This window comes from Pipistrellus hanaki (assembly GCF_964339955.1).
Source record: "Pipistrellus hanaki genome assembly, chromosome: 16".
NCBI classification, from domain to species: Eukaryota; Metazoa; Chordata; class Mammalia; order Chiroptera; family Vespertilionidae; genus Pipistrellus; species Pipistrellus hanaki.
The window spans coordinates 17648551-17670910 of NC_140518.1; the positions used below are offsets into that span (position 1 = coordinate 17648551).

General features: G+C 44.1%; 1 protein-coding gene across 2 annotated transcripts; it reads right to left on the reverse strand.

The window, feature by feature from the left end:
• Window positions 1-1324: 1324 nt before the first annotated feature.
• DCAF7 (DDB1 and CUL4 associated factor 7) lies at window positions 1325-21910 on the reverse strand. 2 transcript variants are annotated; one of them, XR_014793035.1, is made up of 8 exons: window positions 21509-21910; window positions 13031-13189; window positions 12262-12373; window positions 11786-11904; window positions 8438-8647; window positions 7358-7475; window positions 5646-5876; window positions 1325-1384 (listed from the first exon to the last, which is right to left on the reverse strand). XR_014793035.1 is itself a non-coding variant. In XM_084862433.1 (7 exons), exons 1-7 carry the CDS (start codon window positions 21644-21646, stop codon window positions 5704-5706), a joined length of 1029 nt encoding a protein of 342 aa, XP_084718559.1. In that variant the 5' UTR covers window positions 21647-21903; the 3' UTR covers window positions 1396-5703. The 2 variants fall into 2 exon arrangements, 1 of the variants encoding a protein (XP_084718559.1); XM_084862433.1 differs by lacking the exon at window positions 1325-1384 and having other exon boundaries at window positions 1396-5876; window positions 21509-21903.
• Between the last annotated feature and the right edge of the window lie 450 nt (window positions 21911-22360).

The window sequence follows — 22360 nt, forward strand, 5'->3', positions numbered from 1 at the left end:
ATTCATCGGTTGATGGACATTTGGGTTATTTCTACCTTTTGACTATCATGAATAATGTTTTTATGGGCACTCATGGCTCTGGTCAGTGTGACCAGAAAGGTTATCAGTTTGAATCCAGGGCACGTGCCTGGATTGTGAGTTCGATCCCAAGTGGGTGGCATAGAGGAGGCAACTGGTTTCTCTCTCACATTAATGTTTCTCTCCCTTCCTCTCTCTCTAAAATCAACAACAACAAAAACTTATTATAAAAACTAATAAAACAAGTAAAAACCTCTCCAATCTTCATAGAAAAATAAAAAATAAAAATTCTTGTGGCATACCAGTTGAAAATTGCTGATATAAGCAAACCCCCAAATTTTTGTGTTCAGTCTGATTTTAACTGCAGCATAGCCCAGTCTGAGATGAATAGTTTAGTCTCCCAGCTTTCCCCTTAAAAACCAGAGCAAGAATCATGTATTTCCCATAAAATGCGCAGTCAGACCACATAGCACAGTTCTAACAGAGCCAGCAGATGCTCATTTTGCCACATAAAACAAACTCTCAGAGTATATACTTCCCTTCAGTGACCCATTGCCACTCCCAGCTCCATTCTTCTGACAGAAGGGCAGGCACTTAGTAAATCTGGCTCACTGAACGAATTACAATTTTGCTTTTCTTTCTTCCCTTGAAATGGCCCAACAGGAATAAAGAATGACAATAAAAATAAGTGGGAGGAGTATTCAGCTAGGACTTCCTGGATTTAGATGCCAGTGTGGACAGGAACTCCTTCTCCACCCTACTGTTGGGGAAAATGGCTTGGGCTTGGAAACTCTACTTATCACATTAGAGCCTAGTGTCCAAACCCACAGGATTTAAGAGTTACTATTTCTTCTTTTCTTTTTCTTTTTTTTAAATATATTTTATTGATTTTTCATAGAGAGGAAGAGATAGTTAGAAACATCGATGAGAATCATCGATCAGCTGCCTCTTGCACACCCCCTACTGGGGATATGCCCGCAACCAAGGTACATGCCCTTGCCCGGAATCGAACCCGAGACCCTTCAGTCCGCAGGCCGACGCTCTATCCACTGAGCCAAACCGGTTTCGGCTGACAGTATTTGTTTATGTGGCGTTTCCTCTGGTAGACTGTAAGCAACCTGTGGGTCATGGTCCCTGGCACAGAGTAGGGAGGCGCTCTGTGTTTTGTTAAAGGTGATAAGTCAGACTATCAGATAGTGATGAGCTGGGGTAGAGTCTAATCCCCCAGCCCGTGAATTTGGAACATGACCATGGTAGCAGAATGAGAAGAACTAAATTCACCACAAGAAATTATTCAGTCAACCTATATATGTTCAAGTTTTATTACAAAGTATGATGGGCAGAAAATACGGTCTTATACAGGAGGCTGAAACAGAATGAAAGGGCAAAAATTAGGTTTAATATACTCAGGAAGCAAGAAATAAAGTCATAGACATAACACTCCACTTTCAGGTGCCTTTGAAATAGCCGTCAGTGGGGATTTACCATTGTGGTTTCACAGCACAGTGTTAAAATTTTATTATAAGCCCTGTGTACAATCAGTCCTGTGAAAATAATTTCTTAAAAAGAAAAATAGTTACAGTACAGTTGTGTAAGGGGCAGCTTCCTCTCCACCTGACCATAGGAGGCCACAAAATCCATAGAACAGAGGAAAAGTTTAAATATATAATAAGAAAGTAAGTCCAGATACACTAGGCTAGATCGATTGGCTAGAGCGTAACATTTCAGAGAACAAGAAATCTCCATTTCTACAGAGAGGTTTGTACAATCATGCTACAAATTCACACTAGGGAGAGGAGGGATGGAAAGTCATAAAATACGAAGGAACCAAAGTAAATGATTCATACTCGACTCAAGCAAGTCAAAGCTTTAGCTCAACAAGTTTCATAACATACTGTACACAATCAACCCAAGGTGAGAAATTTCTTTCAAATAGCAGATATCACAAGTTCATATTCACTTACTTGTCCCAAAGGTGGGCACTTAAAAGTTTCCCAGCTGTTACACAGACTGCCACCATCTTTCTTCTTGAGTTCATACTTCCATTAGCTTATTTGTCTCTGGTTTTTAATACCAGTCCAAGCCTCTTTGGAAAGGCACCTACATGCCCCATATTTAAAAAATAACATCCAGAAAGAAGCCTGAGAGGACCAGGCCCGTACATTTGCCTTTGACCATTAGCAGCAATGACCACTGTGGGAGAAGAAAAGGGTGCAGATGGGGGAGGTGGGCAAGGCTCTGCAACATGAGACTTCCTCAGTAGCTAGTTCAGCTAGCACAGAAAAGACAATTCTTAGAGAGCCCGGCCCTAGTTCATAGTGACTGCTCAGTTTAGCTTTCCTCCCAGAAAACTCGACTGAAGTGCCAAGCATGATGCTCCTTCCTCATTCTGAAGTACAGACCGTAGAGGGGAGTCTGCTTTGAGACTTCTACTTCGATGGTCTCCCTTACCTCAAGCCAGGCAGTTGAAGGAACTGCCAAATTCTCAAACTGGGGAAGGTGGAGAGATGGTACGGGGCTGGCACTGCCATGTTTGAAAAACCCTGCAGCTTCTGCACAGCCTAGGAATTTAAGGCCCAGGCTGCAGCAGAGAGAAAGCTCTACAGTGGAAAGGGAGTGGGAAAAGAGGGTAAGAGAAAAGGGAAGCGTGGGGAAATTCAGCATGACTGTTTACAACCTCTGCTCCTTTGGCTCTCTAACACAGTCTCACCCCATGCCACACAGCAGTCTGAATACTTCCTCACCTCAGGCCATTACTGCCCTCTAATACTTTCTCCTTTGATCTAAAGCAACACTTACTATTGATTTTCTCCCACATCCTAAATCGCCTCCTAAAATTTCAGCCACAGCTATCATCAAAACCTTGCCGAAGTTTCAATTTTTTCTGTTCCCAAATCTTAACCAGTTCTCTGAGAGCCAATCCTGGTTCTGACAAGAAATTCTCACCTCATTATCAAATATCTTCCATCTTCAAGTCCTCATCTTGCAGCCCCATTCCTACCTAAAAGGAGAGGGTTAAACTCTCCAGAGGATAAGCACTCAAGCTCTTGAAGCCTTGTGCCCGTTCACCAGCTGTGTGTGTGGAACCCGAGGCCTAATTTATTCAGCACTTCCTCCTCTCCCCTCAGAGGAGAAGAGAAAAACCAAAGGCAGCTACAGCTCAGGGGCCACAAACAAGCCAAAGGGTCACCAGAGCAAGAGCCCAGAGGGTGTGCGGCCTTTCCAGTGAAGTCCTGGTAGCTCTCTTCTCCCTCTCGAGGACAGCAGATCTAGAGCCCCCACCGTGGTCTCTGACTGACAATTTGAGAATCTAAACAAACTAAACAGACACTTGCTCTTGAAACTACACAGGTCTCTGCTTCCTGGAACATGCCTGGCTAAGAGGCTGTCTCAGTCCTGGAACTGCAGAAATCCCCTCCTCAGACATGAGGCCATTTGGCCTGTGGCTCAGAGGGCGAGAACTAGGACTTCCAAATCCCAGCATCCCAGCAACTGGGAGTGTTTGATCAGGGAGTGTGGGCATCTCAGCTAGGCCCCAGCCTGGGTGTCAGGACTGCACTGTGGCGCCTAAGGACAGTGATGGGGCTAGGAAAGAGTCCAGAGGGCAAGGGGGAAAACATCAGAAGCTATAGATTCCCAGAATAAATAGCAACTTTACCCAAGTATATTCTAATTACTATTAACCAATTATTTTTCTCCAGGTTGTTTTTGAATTCTAGTTGTACAAATCTCACCATTCAGACCAGGCTTAGGTGCAGATCAGGGAAGGGATCTTAAATCAGATCTCAGCACAGTTAAGCCCTGCCTCAGCAGGACCAGCTCTCTCTTCCATTCTCATCTCCACTTCAAACCCTTTTTCACAAGGAGGAACTGATGGCCTCCGAGCAAACAGCCACCAATTGAGAGAAGGGCTCTGGAGCCGTCAAACAGAACTACAGGCAAAGAAGGGTTCTGACCGAGCACTGCTCACTTCACATCTCCAAATCTGGTCAATGCGGGAGAGTAAACCTCAAGCAGCTGAGTAGCCAAAGAGCCCCCAAACCAGAATAAAAAAGTAAAAGGTAGAAAGGAAATACTCTAACAAAAGAGCCTTCTGTTTTTACTTTGGGACAGCCCCTGTGTAGTAAAGCAAAGAGCTTTGGGGATAAAAATACATCTGCTTCTGAAAAGGAAGACTCAACCAAAGGGTTCAAAGGGCTCAGAAGATCAAAGCTAACTGTCTTGTTTCTCAAGAGCAGGTGAGAGCCTCAGTGGACAAAATCATCAGCCTGATGGTTTGCTGCTCTCAGGGTCTTAGAAACCTTCAGCCACTGGGCAGAGCAAGATGAACCGGGCAAACTCCCGCCCAGACTCTGAGCGTGTCCCAAATTCAGCCAACTACCAGTGACATCCCAGCCCCTCCATGGAACTCATTCACATAATGGAAACAGACCCCTGCAGCCTACAAGTTCAAATACTGCTCAAACTTAAACTGGAGCTCTTACCTGGCTGACCCTGGGTTCTCAACTATTTACTTGATGGCCTGAAATCATGATGGCCTCCCTTACAAGAGCTGACAGTCTCCCTTACTCTAACGGAGATCTTGTTCAGATGCCTCTCAAGCTGGAGTCTCTCACCTCAGAGCTCTCAATCCAAAGAGTGGCTGATATACCACCAGTCGCAGTTAACCAAACAAACAGAGATAACAAAGTTTAATTTATAAATCATTCTTGCCCATCATTCAAGACATGAAACAGAATGGCCTGGGGCTTTTATTTGGAGGGAAAAACAGACTCTGAACTATGTACTGGAAATATGCTCTAAGCTCAGCTTTCCTGAAACTATTCCCCTCAAGTTAGGTGCCTGAATCAGCCTATTTCAACTCTAGCACGTTCCCAATAGGTCCCAGTGGGGTTGGACAGAGGTACTTTGGTGAGAAACAGAAGGCTTCACATGTGTGTTTTGGAGCCCAGAATGCACCTGAGAAGAGCCAGACTGAAAAAAGATGTGAAAGCTGGCCGACTACAGAGCACCAAGGCGGTTTGGGACTCCCAGTCAGGTCTGTTCTGCTCAGGCAGTGATGCAAGAAGGCAGACTGCTCATGGGGTCAAGGGCCTAGTGCCAGGTTTGGGCACTGAGGGAGGAGAGGAAGGTGCTATCAGGGAGGAGTCTGAAACAAAGGAAGAAACCAGAGAGTAAAATTCTTTTCATAAAAAAATTAGCCTGATAGATAAAAAATATACAAAGTTGAAATTTGTACAGACATTGATAATAGGAGGAAAGACAACTTCAAATTGGTATTTGTTCCCACTTAAGTGCTAACACGGACATGGACACAGATTGCTGCCTTGGGCAACAGACAGAGACATCTGGGGCAGATGAATACAAACACAGCCAGTGCCTGTAATGCTCATTAACACAACGGCTGACAAACTAATATACAGAAATGTTTAATAGAGGAACTAAAGAAAAAGAAAGGAGAGAAAATCTTAAAACTCAGCCCTGGGCTGAGGAGGTGCCACACAGCCCTGAGTGCAGCACAGAGAGCCATGGGGTGACTGGCCAGGAACTCCTAGAGCAGCTTCTGGTAACAGTGGGTGCAAAGCAATGAAAAACACACTGGCCACTGGAAACATGTTTCTTCTTACTTTGGGGTGGGGCAGAGGCGGGAAACACGAAAGCCTCATGAACATGGCACCTCCAACACTACACTCTGAGTATCTCCAGGCAGTTGTTGTAGCAGATGGCGATCCAGTCGGGCTGAGTGGATGCCCACTGCACGTTGTTGATCTCTCCCTCAGCTGTGTAGGCCAGGATAGGGTCCTCGATGGCCCGGGGCATTTGCTGAATGTCCCAGATGAGAGCCTGATGGTCATCCGCTGGTGACAGAGAAAGGCAGAAGCAAGAAACAAGGTCAAAACTCAGGCAAAGAGGATAATGATCCCTACATTTGGTGGTGCTGATAGTCAGGTTACAAAACATTTGCTCACCAAAACCCAGTGAGAAAGATTTTAAGCCCCCATTTTATAGATGAGAAAACTGAGATTTGGAAATTTAAAGGACTTGCCCCAAACCACAGAGCAGTGGAGCCAGTGAGTGGCAAAGCCAGGACTCAAAGCTAGCCTCTGGCTGTCCCAGGGCTGTGTTCACTGAATCGGAAGTAGGTGACAGAATGGGACTTGGTGGGCATCTCTCATCCTATAGCACGCACCAGGAAAGGAAGAAGGGATGAGATAAAGATGGCAAAGTTATGAGTTATGTTTACTTTTTTCTAGTTCCTAAGTGATCTGTAATGTCTATCATGTTACTTTTATAATTGAAATAGTAATTTCTTAGTCTAAGAGAAGAAAAAGCAAGGCAAGGACCTTCAATATCAGAGTGTCTTCTAATCCATCAGCCTACCTAGATGTGAAAGCTTGCCTTTTTTAAAAATATATATATTTTATTGATTTTAGAAAGGGAGAGGGAGAGATAGAAACATCAATGATGAGAATCTTTGATTGGCTGCCTCCTGCATGCCCCCTACTGGGGATCGACCCCGCAACCCAGGTATGTGCCCTTGGCTGGAATTGAACCTGGGACCCTTCAGTCCGCAGGCCGATGCTCTATTCATTGAGTCAAACAAGCTAGGGCAAGCCTGTCTTTTGTACACAGGGGAGCTGAATAAACTAAACCCTAATTGGCTAGGTTTATGTGGGCAAACGGAGATGTGAAAACTACAGGTCACACACCAATGACCAGACCAGGCTACCCAGGGCCCTTCAATGCATCAGAGCTCACTGTAGGTTCACTGTATCTCCTAAGGGAGATGTCAATCTTGGCAGTCCCAAAGACTCTGTTACGTCTACGACAGACTGCCCCTCTCCTTCACATTCATGGATCCAAGTCCTCTGTGTCAACCTAGATTTCAGGGGTGGACATATGACACAGCGTGTAACTGATACATCAGGGGTCTTCAAACTACGGCCCGCGGGCCACATGCAGCCCCTAGGGGAGTCTGATCCTGCCTGCCAGGTTTTTTGGGCAGTGAGCGCAGCCAAGGTGTTACAGTAGTAATTAGTAGTTCATATAGTCCGGCCCTCCAGCTCTCTGAGGGACCGTGATCTGGCCCCCACTTTAAAAAGTTTGAGGACCCCTGTGATACATGATGAAAATAGTACATGGAAGATGCTCTGAGAGTACAAGCGCATTTGGGAATTGGACTGCTTCGTGTTTACAAGTGTAGAGAAGTTCTCAATTGAGTTACTTTGGTAAATCTCTCAAATTATCCTCAGGAAATAGTAAGGATTACAATTCTAAGGAAACAAGAAAGATCTCCTTACCTCTCCGTCCACATCCTGCCCTCCCCCACCATGTTTACCTGCAGTGCAAATGTGGCAGGATGAATGTGGGGCCCACGCAATGCCATTGACGCATGCTCGGTGGTTGTTTAACCTCGCGACAGGCGTGCACGGAACTCGGACATCCAGAATTACTACCTGCAGAAATAACAAGGAAAAGGCTTCAGAGTGTAAGAGAAAGAGAGAGAGAAAAAAGACACTACACAAAAGAAAACAAAAATTTTTAATCATAATTTCCTCATTTGTGAATTTAAATATTATTAGATACAGAGGGTCTCTGTCCCAAAAGTAGCAACTGGATTGAAGAAAAAGAAAAGAAGACACAGGTAGTTTATAGTCTATATCTAAAGTAATACAAGGTCTTTAGACTGATACGGAAAGGGAGAAGTAGGGTTAGGTAACATGAATTTGGATAAAGCACCAAGTCCGTTAGATGTGTATGCTAAGATTCATAAATGGTTTAGGTGCAAGCTCAGTGGGACATAGTGACAGCACCCTCTGCCTCCAAAGCAGAATTCAGAATGTAAGGATTCTGAGGTGCTGGCTTCACCAAAACAAAGTTAGTAACTGCACTGTCTCTACCCACAATTTACTGCTTGTGTCAAGTAAGAGGCTACAGAGAGTTGCCGTTTCCATGTCTGTCTGCTAAAGCTGGAAGAGTCTGTCCTGACTACAGAGGGGGAAACTGCTTCTTACTTAGCCTCGTAAGCAAGTATGATTTGGTTTACTTTTTAGATAATGCTTTTCTTGACACTAACCACAACTCTTCAAGTATTAAAGTTTTTAACACACTGTGCTTATCCTGAATTGGATTTTCTTAATCTCAGCACTCCTGACATTCTGGGTCAGATAACTCTGTCCTGTGCATTGTAGGAGGTTTAGCAGCATCCCTGGCGTCTACCTACTAGATGACGGTAGTACACACCTCTTCCCTTCATCCCCCCTCCCCCTCCTGAGCTGGGTTAATCAAACTATCTCCAGACGTTTTCAAAAATCCACTGGGAGAAAACTGCCACCAGTTGAGAACCACTGTCCTAGATATACTAAGTAGTGCCACAGTGAGGTTGCAAGGCCATGCCAGCCTGAAACAGGGTGCTCACCTCCATTCCATCCATGGCCATCGTGGCCAGGTAGTTAGGGTCCTGCTTGTTCCAGCAGAGGCGAAGCAGTGGGTGATGCTGTGGGTCTTCATAAATGATGGTGCTGTGTTCTAGATGGCGGAGGTCAAACATCCGCACTGAGCCGTCAGCACCCACAGAGGCAAACATGTCCCTACCACCGCCAGCCCGGCTAAATGCGATATCATAGACCTGTTGGTGAATAAAACACTTTAGCCAGATTCCGATCCATTACATCCTTTTCCACAGCAGGAAATCTGCTATCCCTGGGTCATCTAAACCAGTTTATAACACAGGAGGAGAGAAATAAAACCAAACAATGTCTGCAAAGTCTGGAACCTGACAGCTCTACCATCAGTGACTTTCCAAAGAGTGAAGATCATCCTGCTATAGAAATTGGCTGGCTTCTTCTTCCCACAGTCCTGCTTTCCAAGTCTTCTTCCTCCAACCTCTATGATAAACAAAGAGCACATACCCTGCTGACCAACAGAGCACACGGAGTTCTGCGCAAATATTCCATATGCTTAGACAGGCTGAGCTCAAGCCAGAGACAGTGTGGTCTTCTATAATGATACAAGATTGAGACACTGATTTTCTGAACCTTGACGGCTTCCATTTGTGTGGGGTCAGAGGCAGATCCATGACCACAATGAGGCCAAGATCATAGTTTAGAGAGGTAGAAGTAGCCCTCCTGTGGCCGCTTAGCCAAGCTGGTTCTGCTGTGAAACCTGGCCCTGAGACTCATTCCCAAGAGAGAAGTAAAGCAGATTTATACCACGGGAGGCATTTCTACATTTGCAAAGAGACTTATACCATGGGAGGCATTCCTATATTTGCAAGACATGTTGTTTCTTCTCCTAGTTGGTCTGCATTCATAAATGGTTTAGGTTTTGAATCACTGTTTCCTGCATTTATTACTTGCTGCAAACGCTGCACACCACTACTGTCTATGAGAAAACAGAGGCAGAGAGCAACAGAGAACTTCAGAGAGAAAAAAAGGACAGAGAGAGACAAAGCCAGAGCCAGACAAGCAGAGAGAAGAGACAAACTGAAAAAGAAAAACAAATGAAAGGAAAAGCAAAACCCATCTCTGGGGTCAAGATTAACAACAGCTGACTTCTGGAGAGACATGACTGACTCTTACTGAATACCATGGCTCCACCTTCTCGAGGTTCTGCCTGCCAAGGGACACTGCGACACGAGCATCTAGTTCTATTCAACCCCACAAATTCCTTCCTCTCTGACTATGAAGAAATCACACTTCTCTTTCTACAGTAGCAATGATTCAGAAGGAACCGGGCAGTTACCACAAGGAGGCCCTGCAGCTCAAGGCTCTGTCCTGCCTGAGGGTAGGGGCATGTTAATCAATGTGAGCACCCCAGGGGGCCGGCTCTCAGGAACCAAGAACAGGGACTCCACAGCAGCATCACTAAGCAACAAGGCGGTGTGGGCAACGTGAAGAGTGTGTAAAGCTCGCTCAGCTTTCACTGACTGCTTCTTCATCGGGCTCCACCAGTACATTTCATTATAAACCAAGGGGAGATGACAACCCACATATATGCTACCCTCCTCTACACGAACCTGCCAGGCAGCAACAGGAGCCCCCAATCAAGACTTTACTTTGATAGTGAGGTGGGCTGAGAAAAGCCATAGGTGCTAGGAGGTATCACTGTTTCTCTCACAGCAACTATACTTAGATACTGAGGTTCATTTCTTCAAGGCCAGGGCCTGTTTGCTGGTCCTGGCCTTCCCCTCCGGCTGGGAGAGGCTAAGGGATTTCTCCTCCCCTCTCCCTGTTCCCTGAAGCATCTCTGGCAATGACTGTGTCCCCTCCATGGCTCTAGCTTTTGCCAGGTAAGCTCAGCCCCTGGGCTCCAGTAACCCTGTGTGTTCCCTTGGCCCTTCTGGCTTGAGGGCAGTGCCACTCCCTGCTGCTCCTATTCTCTGCATCAGCAGTCGCCAACCGGTGGTCCGTGGGCCACTGGTGGTCCGTGAGATCCGAAAGGTTGGCAACCGCTGCTCTAGATTGCCTCACTGCTCCTATTCTCTAGATTGCCACATCTGTGTAAGCAATCCCCTGGGTTAAATCCCCTCTGTTTGCATACTTAGAGTAGCTCTGGATTTCTGAAATGGACCCTGACAGAGAACAGCAGATACATTGTCACTGAACTAAAACATAGCAACCTGTTCCACTTGATGTCAACTGGGTTTCCAGAAGACCCTTACTGGTCCTCTCTACAGGACAAACTCCTCCGTTGTCCCTTGGCTCAGCAGCAGCCCAGGCCAGCAGTCTTGTAACAGATCTTACCCTTATGAGCACAGAAAGCCAAACAACAGCCCCTTACTAAGAATGATAACCTGGTCACCAACCTCCCATTCTGTGGCTAACCTCAAGTTTCCGACCTAAAGTCAAGTCATCCTTTTTATCTGTACAGATATTAATATCTCTTGCTATGCAGGGAAAGGTAGAAGAGAAAAGGAAACGCTGCCGCAGGAAATCAGAGAACTAGGTGCATGCAGCAGCTCTGGGAGGAAGATTTAGGACCATTTTCCAAAATCACTCATGACAATGCTTTGATTAAAATGCGGCTACAAAGAGCTCCCTGTGGCTTTTGCAATAAACACAGGAGAAACACAACCATCAAGATAAACCATATTCAATTCCAAATAGTTTTAAGAATTAAGTGAACATACTAGAATTTCATGAAACAAGTTTAGAGAAAAATTGATTAACTAGGTTTCACAGCCATGAAATTTCTCTCTTCCTGCCTTTCCCTCCTAGAAGCAAATATATTTCAAGGTAAGTGTTACTCTAAGATTCATTTTAAAAATATATATATTTTATTGATTTTGTACAGAGAGGAAAGGAGATAGAGAGTTAGAAACATCGATGAGAGAGAGTCATCGATCAGCTGCCTCTTGCACACCCCCTACTATATGCCCGCAACCAAAGTACGTGCCCTTGACCGGAATCGAACCTGGGACCCTTCAGTCCCCAAGCCGACGCTCTATCCACTGAGCCAAACTGGTCTCAGCTCTAAGATTCATTTTTAATCACATCAGGTCCAAATTTGTCTATAAGAGAGTTCATTGTTAAAAAAACAGCATTCTTTGGCATGAAAAGAAAAATTACTACAGGACAAGTTGTTGATATCAGTCAAAAAAACACATTCCTTTACAATAGTGTTGTTTCTACTCTTGACACGTTACTATTTTCAATTCAAACACAATGTCAGCATTATGATTTTCCACATCATTTGCAAAACAGTGAGCAGACAAGACAATGTGACCCCACTGAAGGCACAGAAAGCAGAGGGACAGCATCCTTACCTCTTTATCATGGGCAATCAGCTGGGTCTTCACATGGCCAGACACAAGATTCACTCGCCCCAACACCTGCCCTGTCTCCAGCCCCCAGATGGTACAGGTTGTGTCAATGCTGGAGGTACCTGGAAACAATCAGTGCATGTCAGCAGCTGACAGGAGTGAGGTTCCCAGGCAAGCTGCTCTCCTTGTGCCTACTCACCAGTTCAGCACAGGAGACCACGTGCCACAAACACTTCCTAGCATAGGGAGGGTATCAGCAGAGTCAAGTGTTCATAGGACCTATCATAGGACCTTAGACTCTGACTGGAGACAAACATACACCCAAGGGAAGCTTGATTCCATGAGGAATGAACCACATTCCCTATCTAGTCTCTTTCTCGGTTGGCCCCATTCTAGGATGATGCCTGTAGCTCAAGCCCCTGGTTAAATCTGAGAAAACATATCTTTGCTTCTTCAAACTGTAATCTACACCCCCTCACCTAAAAGATAAGGATCCACTTCATTCCAGTCAAAGGAGGTCAGAGGAGCACAGAAATCTGAGTTTTTGTTATTATTTAGCAAACACTCCAGCCTGGTCTCCGTCTCACCAACCTAAAAGAACAACGAAAAAAGAAGAAAATCATCCAGTCATTTCCCCAAAAAACATTTTAGCCCCCTTTAGACAATATCATAGTAAATATAAGACATGGCGGGGGGACATTTTTACCATAAAGAGTAATAAAACTCAGAGGAATTCCCTGGCTGTTACTTCTCTACAAGCTTTTCCCCCTGCCTAGCTTGTTTTCCAAATTCTTCTAGAGGAGAGATCTGCTCACCTGGCCTGGCTGGGCACTCACACCTCCAGGCCAGGAGAGGCCAATGCTGATGAGCTCAGCTGAGAGGGGAGGTGAACTCACCAACTCCACAATCCACACGCATACTTGACTAGAATCGGTGGCCCGGTAGTCTGTTCAATTTACTCAAAAGTATCTTGACTGTAAACAGAATAAGAAGCCTCAAGTATCTCCACCCTCCCAGAAAGTTCTATCAGGTTAGCTGAGCCTTGATTTCCAGGGCTGGCTGTGGCCAGCAGCAGGGACTTCCAGGAATCCTGGCTAGGTCTACTAGGAAATCTGCTGAGTCAAGTAAGGTCATTTCAGATCCGCTAGCATTTGTTTCTCCCCCGTGGCAATGACACCGGCTGCCTCCAAGCCCAGCCTGTTCTGTGACTCCATGCTGCTGCTAACAGCGGAAACAGCACCTGCTTACCCTCCACACACGGAGATAGTCACCACTTGTTGCCAGTAGGTCCGGATACACGCCTTTTGTGTCCGGGATCCACATGAGCTTTGTGGTGGGGTATGGATGGTCAAAGGTGTTTCGGCAAATAAACTCCGAGCTCTCTTCATCTAAACCAACAAGCTGAACCTGTTAACACAACAAAATTGAGCCGTGTCAGAGACGTTAGATTCCTGGGAGTCAAGAACTATTACAGAGAGGACATCTAGTCCAGCCGTCCCATTTCTCAGGTGAGGAAGCCCAGACTCGAAGGGTTGGGTTACAGCCAACACTGCAAAGCTATTGTAGTAAGAGGCAGAGACAAAACTTGAAGACAGGTTTTCAGACTCCAAATCCTACACTCAAAAAATATATATATATATATGTAATTTATTTCAGAAAGGAAGGGAGATAGAAACATCAATGATGAGAGAGAATCATTTATCAGCTATCGCCTGCACGTTCCCTCCTGGGGATCAAGCCTGCAACCCAGGCATATGCCCTGACGGAGAATCAAACTGTGACCTCCTGGTTCATAGGCTGATGCTCAACCACTGAGCAATACCGGCCAGGCCAAATCCTGCACTTTGACCCACAGAACTTCATTACCTGCCCAGCAGGTTACACCTTCCCCCACAACCCTGAGGCATCTGATAATGTGTGGTTCAGTTACTGGTCTTGAAGTGCCGTGCGAATTTAGACCCTGTACAGCCCCAGTTCCATACAACAAAGTGCATCTCATGTACAAACTGGCCTTTCCCCCACATTGGCTAGTAACAAGTTTACACATAAAGGTGTGAAAAACAAGCATTCAAGAATACAAACCATCTACTGGCAAAAACAAACAAACAAACAAACAAACAAACCACTGAGAGGAAGTTCCCTGGTTCTGGTCACTTTTTCTTTGATTTAAGTTTGGGCCAATATTGATTTCCATTCTTTGCTGTTAAACTTAATCAGGCTCAGTGGAAAATGCCATGTGTATTTGCTTATGAATTTCCAGCAACTGGAAGATGGAATGGAAAATTTTTGCTAATGATCTATAATGAGAGGATAAGCACTGACCATACAACAGAAAACAGAACTCCTGTTACTCTTACTTCAGTCTTAGATACAAGTTATCTATCTACTTTTTAAAAAATTTTTATTTAGGTACAGTTGCATACAATAAAATTTCACTAACTTTAAGTGATCAGTTCAATAATTTGGGATATATATATTTGCAAATGTACACAATTTTATAAGCTTTAGCATCCCCCACAATAATTAAGATATAGAATACTTGCATCACCCCAAAACAGTTCTCTGGGACTCTTCTGCAGTCAATCCTCTAGCCCTAGTCCTAAGCAACCCCTGATCTATATATAGATTTGCCTTTTCTGTAATACTGTACAAAAGGAATTATGGTATTCAGACTTTGTGACTTTCACCATGCTGCCCTTGAGATTCATCCATGTTGTGTGTTTCAGTAGTGTTTTCTTTTTGTTGTTGTTAATCCTTACCTAAGGATATTCCCCCCCCACACACACACTGAATTTTAGAGAGTGGAGGGAAGAGGGAGAGTCAGAAACATTGATATGAGACACACCAATTGGTTGCCTCCTGCATATGCCCTGACCAGGGCCAGGGATTGAGTTGCAACCACGGTACATGACCTTAACTGGAACTGAACCCAGCACCCTCAGTCCCAGGGCTGACACTCTATCCACTGAACCAAACTGGCTAGGGCAGTAGTGTTTTATTTTATTGCTGAATAATATTGCATTATATGGAAACACTATATCCAGTTGATGAACTTTCGGATTACTTCTAATTTGAGGCCATTAATGTAAATTGATATAAACATTTATGTATGAAGTTGTTTTCTGAGGGGGCAAATTTTCATTTTTTTTCTTGGGTAGACAACCAAGAGTAAAATTGATGGTTTATGTAAGTGTACGTTTAACTTTATTAAAAAAAAAACTTTGTCTACAACACCCAACCAACTAAGCCACACTGGCAACGTGTTTTCTAAGTGGTTTTGTCATTTTGCATTCCCACTAGCATCCATTAGAGTTCCATATGCTCCACACACTTGTCCGCACTTGGTATTGCCAACTTTTCTTTTTAATTCTAACAGGTGTGTATTAGCAACGAACAATACTGAGCATCTTTGCATGTGTTTATCTGCCACCTGTATTTATTCTCTGGTGAAATCTGTTAAAATTTGTCCTTTTAAAAGACTTTTTTAGATTCACAAAAAGATTGGGCAGGAAGTACTGAGTTCCCACACATGCACAGCCTTCTCCACTATCAACTTAGTAAGTAGTATGTTTGTTACAACTGACAAGCCTACAATAATACATCGTTATCACTCAAAGTCCAGAGTTTAGTAGGTGTACCAGTTAACAATGCCGATTTTTTTTTCAATAGACCTGGTTCCACATATGTCATGTATGCGCTTTGATATGTATGCTATTTTGCTGTATTGACAACAAGCTTTAAAACTTCCTATGTCAAATTTTCTGATGGTGTTAACATCATAGATATTTTTACACTTAAAAATGTCAAATTTCGTGCCAAAAAAAGAGCTTACGATGGACATTACTTTGAATAAAGCATTTCTGATATTTCTCTTGAAATTATTGTGTTTTCTTTGATCACAAAATCCGCATTATTAACCGATATACCCAGTACATTAGAGTTCAGTATTTGTGTTGTACATTCTATAGAGTTTGACAAATATATGATTTGTCATATATATAAAGGTACTGTGAGGTTGAGTACCTTTTCTTATTTATTAACCAGTTGCATTTCCTCTCCTTGGAGCTGGCTATTTATACTTTGTCCATTTTTTAAAAAATCATATTAAGTAAATTAGTTCCTACTGTCTGCCATGTTTTGGAAATACTTCCCCCGGCCTATCATCTGTCAATTAAAAAAAAAACATTTTATTGATTTTTTTTTTTTTTTTTTTTACAGAGAGGAAGGGAGAGGGATAGAGAGCCAGAAACACCAATGGGAGAGAAACATCAATCAGCTGCCTCCTGCACATTTCTCACTGGGTATGTGCCCGTAACCAAGGTACATGCCCTTGGCCGGAATCGAACTTGGACCCTTCAGTCCCCAGGCCAATGCTCTAGCCACTGAGCCAAACCAGTTAGGACTATCATCTGTATTTTGACAACGTATTTTTTTTTTTCTATAGAAATGTTTTATTTATGTACTATAATCTGTTAAGCCTTTCCTTAGTTGACTCTGGGTTTAATGAGTGACTTACAGACTGTTTTCTCCTCTGCTCATTCCCACTGCCCCAGTACAGATTTCTTAGCCAATTTTCTCCTACTGTTTGTGAGACTTTATTTACATAGATATTTTGACCTGGAATTTGGTTTTCATGTATGATATGAATTAGAGGGTTTTAAATTTTCCTGCCAGATGGACAGCCAATTATGTCATATAATTCATTAACCCCCCCACCCACCCACCCAGGGAATTAAGGTACTATCTTATCAAATACTACATTTCTACATATATTTAAAAAATATATTTTATTGATTTTTTACAGAGAGGAAGGGAGAGAGATAGCTAGAAACGTCGATGAGAGAGAAACATCGGCTAGCTGCCTCTTGCACGCCCCCTACCGGGGATGTGCCCGCAACCAACGTACATGCCCTTGACCGGAATCGAACCTGGGACCTTTCAGTCCGCAGACCAACGCTCTACCGCTGAGCCAAACCGGTTTCGGCCATTTCTACATATATTTAGATCTGCTTTGTAACATTCTATGTGGTTCCACCAACCTCTGTGGCTATATCAATTCCAGTAGGCTTATTCTAATCTGATAGAGCAAGTGTTCCCCAAAGTTTTTCAACACCATTTCCCCATAATTTCCCGCCCCCCCCTCTCTTTACAACAGCATATATTTAAAACTTTGGAGACAGATAGTATTCTAGTTCTGGCTCTGCTTTTATCTTCAGTATCACTTTGGGTAAATCAGTTAACATATCTGGGCTTTAGTTTTCTCATCTTCCCATAAGTATTGACATGTAGTATTTTTTCCAACCTGTTGATTTATCTTATTAAAATTTTAAAATATATATGCTCAATTTTTATAAACTGAGTTATCTTTTAAAAAGTGCATTTCCGCCGAAACCGGTTTGACTCAGTGGATAGAGCATCAATCAGCCTGTGGACTGCAAGGTCCCATGTTCAATTCCAGTCAAGGGCATGTACCTTGGTTGCAGGCACATCCACAGTAGGGGGTATCAAGAGGCAGCTGATCGATGTTTCTATCTCATCAATGTTTCTAGCTTTCTATCCTTCTCTCTTCCTCTCTGTAAAAACTCAATAAAATATATCTTTTAAAAAATGCATTTCCCCCATATAAATCTTACATATTAAGTGTATTTTCAGGTATTTACAGAGAACATTCTATAATAGTTGTCACTTGCACACATTGCTCTATTATCTTCTGTCAAAGGGGCTAACCTACTTTCGCTTTCCCCTCTTCAAGAGGACTCGACTGTTTTACCTGGATGTCCAAAACATTTTTTATTCATCCTTAAAATGTAGAAACTTCCCTAAGAAATGTTTTGTTGCCAATTGTTCTGTATCAATTTTTCTTGAGGTATAGTTTGAGCTCATTACTTCAAACCTGTATTTCTATAGTTTTCTTTAACTGCATATTTGAGTTTTTGTGTCTCCGTTCTTTGGACTTCTTCAGGATTACCAATTATACCTAAGTTAGATCTTTGTTTTCTGCATCTATTCTGTTCTTTCTAATTATTTCCATTTCATTAATCTGTCTTCTCTAACCTTACTCTTTTTAGCAGTTGGTATTTTTATTCTTTTAATCCCCTGGTAATTTTTGTTTTCTCTTCCACTATTTCCCTGGGCTGCACCTGTTGATGTTTTATTTTCTCCTGTTACTATGCCTTGTTTTACCTGATCATCTGTATCTCTGCTTGGAGTTTTTTACTTTCTTAAGTTCTTTGACTTTATGGTGGCAGGACTGGCCAGTAATTTTCAACTGAGGTAAAAAAAAAAAAAACAAAAACCATTTTTCGCCGAAACTGGTTTGGCTCAGTGGATAGAGCGTCAGCCTGCGGACTGAAGGGTCCCGGGTTCGATTCCCGTCAAGGGCATGTACCTTGGTTGCGGGCACATCCCCGGTGGGGGGTGTGCAAGAGGCAGCTGGTCGATGACTCTCTCTCATCGATGTTTCTAACTCTCTATCCCTCTCTCTTCCTCTCTGTAAAAAATCAATGAAATATATATATTTTTTAAAACAACAAAGTAAAAAACAAACAAACAAACCATTTTTCTAGTGTGGGTACTTTACCTGCCACTGGTTTCCCATACCGCGCTCCCCCACCCCCCTTTCTTATAATATCTTTCTATAGTTACTGTGCCGGTTCCTTTTGTAAGTTCTTCCTAGATGATGTAAAGAAGGTTCCTGTGGGAGAGAGGTCATAGTCATGCCCCAAGTTTGTAGAAATACATGAAGCTTTTGCATCTTGCCAGCCAACAGAGATGAGGAGCTGCCAGGCTGCTCACAATTAGTCTCTCATCCAACCTGCCTCATTTAATACTTATAGAGAAGATAGCACATCTATGTGTCTTCTTGTAAAGCTTAGCTCCTCTCTTGCCCAAAGTGTCAAATGGGGTCTGAAGAAACTCCCGCTGCCAGCCTGTGCACCCTCTTTTCACTCTCCCAAACAAAGGATTGATTTTGTCCATCAAAATCCTATTCTGGAGAACTGTTCTCTTTTGAGTTTAAAACTGAAGCCATAGATACCCATTCTCAGCATATTCCCCAGCCCATTTGATGTTCATCATACTGCCATCCTTCCTCATCCTTGCAGAAGATAAGGAAAAACTACTTGACTTTAATCATCTTATTATCAACATTTAGGTTATCCCTCTACCTTTCTCTCCCTAGTCTTCCCCATCCTCCTGCTAAACTTCTTTTATTTCCCATCTCCACTCTCTTTCTGTAACTGTTGCTTCACAACACTTTACACCAACACGTGAGACAAGTGCCCCTGAAAGAAAAGGCTGTGAAGCAAGATTATTTTTACACTGTGGTTTCCTATGTCAAATTTTTACACTGTGGTTTCCTATGTCAAATGTCTCCTAAGGAGCAGATATGCAAAATGAAATATTTACTCCTTAAGGCATGACCACATCTTCACTTTTACATTTATTACTTACATAATAACAACATAAATTTATTCACATTATGCATACCTTATATTTTTCAAATATTAAAAGATGTCCGATCTATATTGTTAATAATACAAGCTTCCTCAGGGAGAAAATGGTGTATTCCATCTATCACAGAGTGCTAGTATTAGAACATGAAGGTTAATACATATTATGTATGTGATTAAAAAAAAAAAAAAAAAGCCCCACGTCTTGCCAGGGACTGATGGAACACTGCAAAACTCCCAAAAGCATAAATATCAATCAAAAACACACTGTCTTTATTGCTGCCAATCTCATATCTGCTAATGAAGACTGCACAGTTACCAAGCATCATCACTAGGCCTAAAACATATACATATGCGTGTGTTCAATACATAGCTGTTGAATTAATGAGCAAAAGACTAAGAATAGAGAGACATCTTTTCTTGCTCTCTCTCAAATCAGTAAAAATATATCCTTAGTGAGGAAAAAAACAAATATAAATACTGATAATGGAACTTTTTATTCCAGGTGTGACTGACACTATCCTGTTCTTTACTCTGCAATGATTCCCAAATTTATTCTTATGTTGGAACATCGGAAAGTCAAGTTGTTCTTAGACAGTTGCTTAAAGAAGGGACAAACTTTGCAGTAAATTCCTCCAACTGAGGTTTGATACCAATTACTCCACTGACTCCACCAGCAAGACTGTGGCTCAGTTTGTCTTTCTTAAAAATGTAACTTCTACCACTTACTCAAGTTAACTCTGGAAGAACTTGCAAGGAAAAAAAACACATCTATTTGTATGAAGACTCTAACCCTTTAAAGAACATTATTTTACTCTTTTTTTTTTTTTTTTTTTAAACAGGTATTCTTAAACAATAGTTCTAGTGTTCCTAACTTCACTAACATGGTTTCAGCATCAGGACCATGAATTCCATTCCCAGCTCTGCTGCCCACTATGACCACAAAAAGGAAGAAAGAGGAATCAGAGAAAAGAATGGTATGTCTTGCTCAGGACTTTCTGGCTCCGTGGGTAATGGGTGGACCTCAAGATCAGTGTGCACTCCATGGTATCTGTTTGTGTACTTCAGGGCAGGGGCAGGCCATCGCTTTCATCAGTTTCTCAAAGGGGATTCCAAAGAAGTGAAAACGTAACACTAGAGAAACAGCTGTGCTCCTGAAGAACTGTAAACAAACTTACAATGTTCAAAAATGTTTTTGACAGGACCTGCACCTTCCCTACAAGCTGTGGGTCAGAAACAGTAAGACTGACATGTGCAATTCCCCACAGCTAGTCAATGGGTCAGACAGGACCCAATCCTCAAGGCCTGGCTTTTCCCCCTTGCACCAGCCTATAGAGCAGGCGTGCTTTAAACACACTAGCCAAGGCTTTCAATTGCTCTGATCCTAGTCATCACAACATTTACTCGAATAGGATAAAAGAAAGAAATGAAGCGGTAAAGGAAAGAAATTCTTCCCACTGACTCACTCAACAGCTTTCAAAAATAAATTTATGCTGCACTGCCAGCTTAAAAGCTTCCAACCCTTATTCTATGAAGGCTTCTCAAATTGACGATGCTTGCCATTCAAGGTTACAAATCTGTATTAGTATGACGAAGCCAAGCAAAGACATGGCAAGTGTCATCCTCTATTCAGACAATAGTGGGTTCAAGGCTACAGGCCAAGATTTCCAAAAAGAGACCGTTTTTTAAAGGACAGATTATAAGGCAGCAATGGCAATCCTGGCAGAGGGGCCTGGGTAACCATGAATAATAGTACCTGGGGCTGGGAGTGGGGCTGCGCAATGAACAGCCCCGATAGAAATCCAGTGTGGCCAGGAGTGAATGACCACCAACTGAAGCGCGAGCATCATCCTTCACAAGTTATCACTCCTCCTTTCCCCCTCCGCCCCACAACGGGAGCAATGAGGCATCAGAGGAGGGAGACAGGAGTGGGAATAGCGTAGCATTAGGGTGTAAATTCGAGTTTGCGATTTGTTTCTGCCACGACAATAGCTGTCTGACTCCGGCAAGTCACAACACTGTGCCTCAGTTTCCCCATCAGTAAAATGGGGGTCAGAGGTCACTACACTCCTGACTATCCAGGAATGCTGCCAGGATTAAATGAAACAAGTGCGAAACCCTCTGCTCAGGACCAGACTCAGAAGAACCGCTCCGTGGGTGCCAAAGGCAAGTCCGTAGGAGGGTCCTGGGGTCTGGGGTCTGGGCTCCGGCCCGGAGAGGGCGCTCCTGGGGCCCGCTCCCCGTCAGCTGGGCTCCGAGCCCCTGCCCGGCCCACCTTGTTGTTGTACTCCTCCACGAAGCTGCCCAGCGCCAGGCGAAAGCGCTTGTCAGGACGCACGCTCCAGTTCATGGCGTAGACGGTCCAGGGCGCCTCATACTTATAGATCTCCTTCCGTTTGCCGTGCAGGGACATGGCTGCGGCGGGGGCCGCAGTGCGGGCCGGGGCGGCAGCGGGATGCGGCGGGCGGGGCGCGCGTCAGGCGAAGAGCCGGGCCCGGGACCTCAGGGTCCGAAGAGAGGCGGGGCTGGGGCGGGCAGGGACGGCCTAGCCCGGAAGCGGGGCCTCAGCGACAGACAACGACAGACAACGACAGCCGCCGGGTCCGACCCCCAGTTTCAAACCAGCTTCTGGCTCAGACGACAATCACCTTCCGTTTGAGACGTTGCCCCGCCCCCCAGGAACGGAAGCCACGCGTTCCCCGCAGTGGCGCCGGGCGTTGGCTGCCTGACACGTCACTTAAGACGACTCCTTCTCTTCATTGGCTATTGTACCTTTAGCTTTTGGAACCCCCTCGCTATTGGCGCAAATGGTTGTCACTCCAATGGCTCGTCCCACTTAATCCCAGGGGGGCGGGCTCTTCCTCAGTCCCAAAGGTCATTGGCTGACAAAGATGTCAGTCAGGGAGATAACAGCGCAGTGCGGGTGAATGGGGGCGTGGGTGGCGTAGAGGCGAGCGTGTGGCGCCCCAGGCTTCCAAGTTCTAGGCCAACGAAACCTAGGGTGACCTCCTTTGACTTCCACTCCGCAGCTGCTATTCTGAGCGGCTTCTCTACTCTGTCGAGTGGAAATTAAAATGCTGCCGTGGGCGAGGGCTTGCTGCGCTTCGCGGCCCTGAGACCCGCGGCC

Excerpts from the sequence above, each read along its gene's own strand:
- DCAF7 (XM_084862433.1), bottom strand. The coding sequence starts at position 21,646 with ATGTCCCTGCACGGCAAACGGAAGGAGATCTATAAGTATGAGGCGCCC. Across the intron at positions 13,190-21,508 it reads TGGAGGAGTACAACAACAAG|GTTCAGCTTGTTGGTTTAGA; the intron begins GTGGGCCGGGCA and ends TTGTGTTAACAG. Across the intron at positions 11,905-12,261 it reads AGTGGATCCTTATCTTTTAG|GTACCTCCAGCATTGACACA; the intron begins GTGAGGGGGTGT and ends GATTGTTTCCAG.